Below are 8,761 nucleotides of genomic sequence, written 5' to 3' on the forward strand. Positions count from 1 at the left end.
CAGAGGTAAAAGAGAGGTCACTTCTGTGTGTCTCCTCAGTGTGTCTGAGGACTTCTCTCCTCAGGCTCCCTCCTGCTCATTCCCCTTGTAGCACTGGCTTCGCTTTTTGACTTGAGCAGTTAGGAACAAGTACCATCCTCAAGGCCTTTGCACTGGCCATTACCTCTTCCAGGTACACACTTCCTCCATAATCCTAGATCTGCCTCCATCTCTTAATTGAGATTTTTGTAGCAATGTCACCTTGTTAACGGAATTGGCTTATATACCCATGAAAATAGCATGCCCTATTCACTCTCTGCTTTATCCCTGTTTTCCTTTTCTTCATACCATCTGCCACTCTCTGAAAGGCTATTTATTTTCTTATTTGTTAATGTATCCCTTCTCCATTATTGAGTGATAGGGAATTTTTTGTCCTTAGCACCCTATACTCATCACCTAGAAAAATGCTTAAATCATGGCCAGGACTTAATTTGCATTTCTGGGATTTGAAATAATTTTTTACTTGAAAGTGGAATACATGGCCTTTTGTAAATTAAGTGATTGGAAGAAAAATTCCATAATTATTGTGGTGCAGGGGATCCTCTGAATTGGACCATAACCATGTGCAAAATATTAAAATGAATATTTAGACTACAAAATTAAAAAGGTAACATTTTAAATCTGTGAGCAATACAAGCACATGAAAATTAATCAAGCTGTTTGCCTCTGTCCTTGAAGTCACTTCTACCACATGAAACCCAGCAATGATACACAAATTTCAGAGTTTCTTCTTCTGGGATTTTCAGAGGAACCAGAACTGCAACCCTTCATATTTGGGCTTTTCCTCTCCATGTACCTGATCACAGTGGTTGGAAACCTGCTCATCATCCTGACCGTCTGCTCTGACTCCCACCTCCACACTCCCATGTACTTCTTCCTGGCCAACCTGTCCTTTGTAGACATCTTTTCCACTTCCACCACTGTCCTTAAGATGCTGATGAATATACAGACAGAAAGTAAAGTCATAACCTTTGCAGGCTGTGTCACACAGATTTATTTTTTCATACTCTTTGCTGTGTTGGACGTCTTTATCCTGAGTGTGATGGCCTATGATCGCTTTGTGGCCATCTGTCACCCCCTACACTACACAGTCATCATGAACCCCCGGTTCTGTGGACTGCTGGTTCTGTTGTCCTGGATCATGTGCATCCTGAATTCCTTGTTGCAAAGTTTAATGATGTTGCGACTTTCCTTCTGTACACAGGTGAAAATCCCTCACTTTTTTTGTGAACTCAATGAGATGGTCCAACTTGCCTGTTCTGATACCTTCCTTAATAATTTGGTGATGTATTTTGCAGCTGTCCTGCTGGGTGGTGGTCCTTTTGCTGGGATCCTTTACTCTTATTCTAAAATTGTTTCCTCCATACGTAGAATATCATCAGCTAGGGGCAAGTATAAAGCATTTTCCACCTGTGCATCTCACCTTTCTGTTGTCTCATTATTTTATTGTACAATGCTAGGTGTGTATCTTAGCTCTGCTGCTACCCAGAGCTCCCACGCAAGTGCAGTGGCCTCAGTGATGTACACGGTGGTCACACCCATGCTGAACCCCTTCATCTACAGCCTGAGGAACAAAGATATAAAGAGGGCTCTGAAAACATTCTTTTTGAGGGAGATTCTACATGGTCAATTGTCGTAAGACAGAACAAGTTCCTAAGATTGCTTAAGCTTAGTTTCATGAGCAAAATTTTATTGGATAAATGTTTGTATCCAGTTTCTAATGCTAATGTAAAATGACTACATTAGTGTTTAAAACACATTTATGCTCTGACAAATGCAGGGGTTCAGAAGCCTGAAATGATTCTCACTGGGCTAAAAAAAAAAAAATTGCAAGTCTTGGTGCATTCTGGACGATACAAGGAAGAATCTGTTTACTTTTTTATTCCAAAATAATTAAAATAGTGCAAAAATTCTAAATATATTTCTTATAAATATATTTATAAGAAATATAAGCTTCACACTAAGGGACCAAATGATAGCTCTTAATTTACAAGTGTGAAATTCCTAATCATTTGGCAAATGTGTCAGAAAGCTGAGGTATGTTTGGCTCAAGGTTTTTCATTTGTTTATTTGTTTGGTTTTTAAAATTATTGTATTTATTTGTCAGAGAGAGAGAGAGAGCATGCACAAGCCAGAGGAGAGGTAGGCAGAGAGAGAAGCAGGCTCACACTGAGTAAGGATCCTGGAACTCAATCCCAGTATCCTGGGATCATGGCCTGAGCTGGAGACAGATGCCTAATGGATTGAACCACCCAGGCATCCCTTGCTCAAGGTTTATATCAAAAAAGCTTAGTTCTCCCCATTGAAAAGGAAAACAGAGATATTCTATAGATGGCCGGGCTGTGTGTCCACCACAAGTCAACAATTTGGAGATCCAAGGGATCTCATCCAGACACATTGTTCAGTCCTAGGCTTTGTGGAAAAGTTGAAGTCAGGGTTGGGATAAGGTGCTGGAAGGTCCAACCTCTGGAAGCAGCAAAGCTCCTGAGGAAGGTGTAATTAACTCTGGATTCACTTGGTTATAACCTGGTCTGTGGGGAACACACAATCTCCAGGACAATTTTCCTTCATGTCCACACCAGTGTCCAATAGGAAACTCATGTTCTTAGAGGTCGGAGGACCAGGAAGGAAACGTGCCTCATAAGCAGACAGAGAAACTCTAAATATACCCAGTGTAGCAATCCCTCTGCCTGTGCCAAATTGGGATGGATAGGGCCTGGTTTTGCCTCTGGAGTCCTAAGCTTGGCTGGGAGACTTATCTCAACCTCCTTCCTGCCATCTTGTCAGGGGACAGAATTTAGTCACCATCATCCTGACACAGGAGGAATTCAGATTGCCACATAGAGACCCCTCCCTCAGAGTTGCCACTCAGGTCAGTCCCACAGCCCAGCAGGTTCTGCAGGCCTGGTGCATTTATCTGAGTTTACCTGACAGCCTCTAGCCTAGCCCAGAACCTAGAGATCTCTATACTCATTTGCTTGCCCAACAAACTGATGAATGGATTCATTGATGATGTTAAAGAAAGAAGTGAATAGTTGCTCAGCAGCACATGGGTGATTGCTGACAATGAAGTGAAGGGATGGGAGGCATAAAGTACTTCCAGTAAAAATAGAACACATTACCAAGTTTTGCAATTAAACAGAGTAAGAATATTAGGTATGGAGGGATGTCCAGTGAAGTCAGGGCATTTCTTTTTTGTCTTTAAAATGGGGCACATTGTACTCTGTTTCCATACTGATGAGAAAGACCTAGACCAATTTATTTCTTTCAGATAAGACCTCTCAACAGTAATTCATGAGACATACATTTTCACAGCATCCCCTGTTCCTCTGGGTATTCATATGAAAACAATTATCTAACAATGAAAACTATATGAAGGAGCTTTGCTTTGCAATGATTTCATCACTAGGGGAGCTGAATATATTTTTGGATTAGTTATTCATTTTTTCTCTACTGTACATTGTCTTTACCAGGTCTTTGTATTTGTACAATGGAGTCTGGGGGGTGGTGGTTATTCCTTTCTTTGATTGCATCCGTTCAAACAAAGAATTAGAGGAGGGTTTTTTATTTGTTTTACCAACTTTGTTGTTTGCATTGAGTTCTAGTATGTATGTATAGATGCATATGTGGGGAATTGTGTTCATTATTAGTATGGACTCAAATCTGTCACTTGGTTATATGGTGTTCTCTTTATTGCATTTTGATATTATCCACCCTGAAATATCAATCTTTCACTAATATTTTTTAATTGGCAGTCCTTGCAATAAACAAAAATGTAAGTAAATGGTACTTTGTACATTGAGTGCTAATAAATCACCTCTATAAGTATTTTTCAATTGTTTATGCATCTCTGTCATTCCCCATGGGTCCTTTTGTCTCTTTGTGATGAGATCCATTTCTAAAAGTTGCACCATCTTTGACTGTTATCTCTTCTTTACCTTTGACTGAAGATTGCATTTACCTTCCTAAGCATATTTCAATCCATGTATCTTTATGTAAGAAAAAATGATCACTTAAAGGGTGCTTACTCCCCAGCTGTAAAGATAATTCACTCATATTATTTTATTCCAAGTCTTTGGACATCTAATATAGAATTAGTTAACCATTTTGACAGTACTGAATTATTATTTTATGTCTTTATCTATGTTAGTTTTAGATTCTCATTGAATTTTGTTTCACACAGTTGTTTTGAAAACAGTATACTTGACATAATTTCATTCCTCCTGACAATCCTTATTCTTTAAATTCTTTGTTTCATTAAAACTTCTCTTCCTAGATTATGTAAACATACACATTCATACACTGTACAATTGGATAAGTAGTATCCTATGCTCATGATAAATTGTCTTTTTTCGTATCTGTTTCCATTCTTCCTTTTTACTGGATAATATCTCATAAACTTGCCTCCAGTCAACTAGGGTAATGATGATTCTTTATTTCAGGCTCTGCATAATTTTCATGATGTGGCTATGGTACTCACACTTTAAAAGATTTTCCAATTCTTTTTCAATACATTGCAATTATAACAATTCTATAAAATTATTTGGAGATTGTTATGTTAAAAGTCGGGTTCTACACTGAAGGAAATATTGTTCCTCAGGGGGTCACTGGGAATTTGGAGTCACATGGGAGGTGTCAGGAGAGGCCAAGGATGCTCTAAACATCCTGCAAGACTCAGGATACAGGCCACCACCGAGAACAGACTGGACCAGAATGTCGATAGTGTCGAGATTGAGAATTTCTGAGCTGAACAATATGTGTATTTTCATATTTATAGCTGTCTCTGTGTTGCTTTCCCAACATCGTAATAGTTCACATTTCTGCCAGCAAAATTAGAGAAACTTCCTTTGCTACCTATTTAAAAATTCCAACCTAGGTGGACAAGATGGTGGGGAAGTAGGAGGAGGCGCCTTTTCAACCTGTACCCTAAAGTGAGCTGATTACCTACCAAAGAACTCCAATCACCCATGAAATCAGCCTGAGATCAGAATTATACACATCTGGATCTCTACAGGGGCAGAAGATGCCAGTGGGCAGGTAAAGCAGAGTGGGAACTTTGGACTGATATCGGAAGATAAACAAAAGGGGGAGGGAGCCACCAGAGGTGACCGGTTAGAAAGTAATACGAGTGAGAGTGCCCTGCGTCTGGGGACCAGCATTAACTTGGAGACTGGTTGAAAGCACTCCAAAAGAGCAAAAGATCACGTGGGGAAAATTGTGGGAATCTGGGAGGCTAGGGACAGGGGCTTAAGTCCCCGGTCCCAGGACAGCCTCCCCTGGTGCTGAGCAAGAGACAGTGCGGTGGAGAAACCAGGTCTTGGTCCCTGAGCCACCAGCACGCCCGAGATTGCATGGGTTCTGGCCACTGTGAGGGGATGGGAGCCAGACCGGAGGGCAGAATTCGTGAGCCCTGCTACAGAGCCTGAAATGCATGTGCCCCTCATCCTCGCCTGAGAGAGGTACAAAGGCCCAGCCAGCGCTCTTTGACACACGCCATTGTTTCAGAGCCTAAGACGTGCGCCCCAAACTCTCCCCTGAGAGAGGTGTGCGAAGGCCCAGACTGGTGCTTTCAGACCTGCGTCCCGTTCTCAGAGCCTGAGACGCGCACACAACCCACAGCCTCCCCTGAAAAAGGTGCGCGCAAGCTGGGCGCTCTTAGACCCAGAAAGACCAGGCACTCCCAGCACGGGCCAGCGGGAAAATCTCAGGGTGCAATTGCTGTTTGGAACCTCTCTGTTGGTCTGGAGCTGACCAAACAGCTGCCACTGCTTTGGTTTTGGGTACAAGCAGAAGATCCTGTGTCCCCAGGGACCGTGACTCGGAACCTGCTCTGTCAGCGGCCAAGGGAGGATTTATATGGGCTCTGCAACACCCACAGAACAGACTGAGGCTTCTCTCTGAGAGGGAGGTCAGGGTGCAGTTTGCTTTCCTCTAAACCTACAAAAACCATCAAAAGCGGTCAAGGCGAGAGGAGAAAAGAAAAAAGGTGAACAAACATAAAAACCTCGACAGAATAAAAGTCTGAGAAAACTGGTTTCCTCAGAGCCCACCCCCTTGAGGGGGATTGGAGGACTTAACTCAGGGAACATCATTGACTGAAAACCCACGTGGCAGGCCCCTCCCCCAGAAAACCAACCAGGAAAGAAAAAAAAAAAAAAAGACTACAAGAGAACTACCACCACTACTTCATAGGACAACTTTTATTTTTAATTTGTTCCCACTATTCTGGCTCATTTTTTTTATATAGATAATTTTTTAACCTATTTACCATCACAGCGAACTCTCCAGTATATCAAATTCCATAATAACCTTCTAACTTAAACTTTTTGATACATACACCTGTGTTTTTCTTTTGCATTTCTATTTTTTGAATTTTTTTATTTTAGTTTAGTTTAGTCTAGTTTATTCCTTTTTTAATTTTATTTTCTAATATTCATATAGAGTTAAACTTCAAAGTAATCCCCTTTCCCCAATCAATACTACCCCTATAGGTAAACCAATTTTTAATCCCCCTTTAGCCTACAAAACTTGAGTCCTTTAATAAAGATATCAAGATACATCCAGGAAGAATCAAACAACCTTCCTCGAGCACATTGAGAATTTATAACCACTCTCCCATCTTTTTCTTCCACCAGTGTTTCTGTGTTTTTGCGTTTGTCCTGATAGTATATAAATCTTACACTTGGGGTTCTTTTCGACAAGGTTCTTCCTTTATTTGCATATATTTTTTTTCTCTTGTTATATACTTTTATCAGTCTTTTTGTTTGTCTGTTTTTGTTTGTATACCTCATAAATCTTACCTTGGGGCCTATTTGGGCTAAACCTTCTCTTTCATCTTCCTTTTCTTTCCTGTCATTCTCTCTCTCTCTCTCTCTCTCTCTTTTTCTTTTTCTTTTCGTTTTTCTCTCATTTGGGTGGGGAATCCTGATGGCTCAGAAGTGTTCCAGGGTGCACCCAGACTGCACCACGGTCGATACAACCACCTACATCTGTTCAGTCATCTCTCACCAAAATGACTAGGAGGAGGAATGCCCAACAGAAGAAAAATACAGAGGATTGACCTTCTGCAACAGAGCTAATAGCTATCAACATAGACAATATGTCGGAAAGAGAATTCAGGCTAACAATTATCCAGGCAATAGCTAGGTTGGAGAAAGCCATGGATGACCAAACGGAATTGATTAGGGCCGAGCTGAAAGCGACCAGACAGGATGTTCACAATGTTAGGGCAGAGCTAAAAGCTACCAGGGATGAGGTTCACAATGCTCTCAATGAATTCCAATCTAATCTAAATTCTCTCAAAGCTAGGGTAACTGAGACAGAAGATAGAATTAGTGATCTGGAGGACAAGCAGGGAGAAAGGATCAAGAGGAAGCCTGGAACAAACAGCTTAGAAACCTTGAAAACAGAATCAGGGAAATAAATGACACCATGAAACGTTCCAACGTCAGAATTACTGGAATCCATGAAGGGGAGGAGAAAGAAAGAAGACATAGTGGAACAAGTTCTTCATGAAAATTTTCCCAATCTCGCGAATGGAACCAGCGTTCATGTACTAGAGGCCGAATGGTCTCCACCCAAGATTATAGATTCCAGAAAAACATCAAGGCACCTGATAGTCAAATTGAGGAATCATAATGGTAGATATACTCTCTTGAAAGCCGCTAGGACAAAGAGGCTCCTTACTTACAGAGGAAAGCCCATCAGAATAACGTCAGACCTGTCCACACAGACCTGGCAAGCCAGAAAGAGCTGGCAAGATATATTCAGGGTACTAAAAGAGAAGAACATGCAGCCAAGAATACTTTATCGAGCAAGACTGACATTCAAAATGGATGGGAGATAAAGAGTTTCCAAGACCGGCAAGGCTTAAAATATTATGCAATCACCAAGCCAACACTGCAGGAAATATTAAGGGGGGTCTTATAAAAGAGGCAAAATGCTAAGAATAGCATTGAACAGAAATAGACAATCTATAGAAAGAAAGACTTTAAAGGTAATACGATGTCAATAAAAACGTAACTCTCAATAATCACTGTCAATGTGAATGGTCTAAATGCACCCATAAAATGGCACAGTGTTGCAGATTGGATAAAACGACAGGACCCATCCATATTTTGTCTACAAGAGACCCATTTTGAACCTAAAGATACACCCAGACTGAAAGTGAAGGGATGGAGAAGAATCTTTCATGCCAATGGGCCTCAAAAGAAGGCCGGGTAGCAATTCTCATATCAGACAAATTAGATTTTAAACTAAAGACTGCAGTCAGAGATACAGAAGGACACTATATCATTCTTCAAGGGACTATCCACCAAGATGATCTAACAATTGTAAATATCTATGAACCCAATATGGGATGCAGCCAATTACATAAGAAAACTGTTAATCGAAATAAAGAGTCATATTGATATGAATACATTAATAGTAGGAGATCTTAACACGCCTCTCTCATAAATAGACAGATCATCGAAGCAGAAACTCAATAAAGAAACAAGAGCATTGAATGACACACTGGACCAGATGGACCTCATAGATACATACAGAACATTCCACCCTAAAACAACAGAATACTCATTCTTCTTAGGTGCACATGGAACCTTCTCCAGAATTAAACACATACTGGGTCACAAATCAAGACTCACCCGATACCAAAAGACTGAGATGATTCCCTGCATATTCTGAGATCACAATGCTTTGAAACTGGAACTCAATCACAAGG

General features: G+C 40.8%; 1 protein-coding gene across 1 annotated transcript; it reads left to right on the forward strand.

The window, feature by feature from the left end:
* The first annotated feature begins 730 nt into the window (after positions 1-730).
* Positions 731-2,883, forward strand: LOC116874049 (olfactory receptor 7A17-like). The gene is made up of 2 exons (XM_032868476.1): positions 731-1,631; positions 2,786-2,883. Exons 1-2 carry the CDS (start codon positions 731-733, stop codon positions 2,881-2,883), a joined length of 999 nt encoding a protein of 332 aa, XP_032724367.1.
* Positions 2,884-8,761: the final 5,878 nt, after the last annotated feature.

Source organism: Lontra canadensis, unplaced genomic scaffold, assembly GCF_010015895.1.
Source record: "Lontra canadensis isolate GAN:19392208 unplaced genomic scaffold, GSC_riverotter_1.0 scaffold35, whole genome shotgun sequence".
Classification (NCBI taxonomy): domain Eukaryota; kingdom Metazoa; phylum Chordata; class Mammalia; order Carnivora; family Mustelidae; genus Lontra; species Lontra canadensis.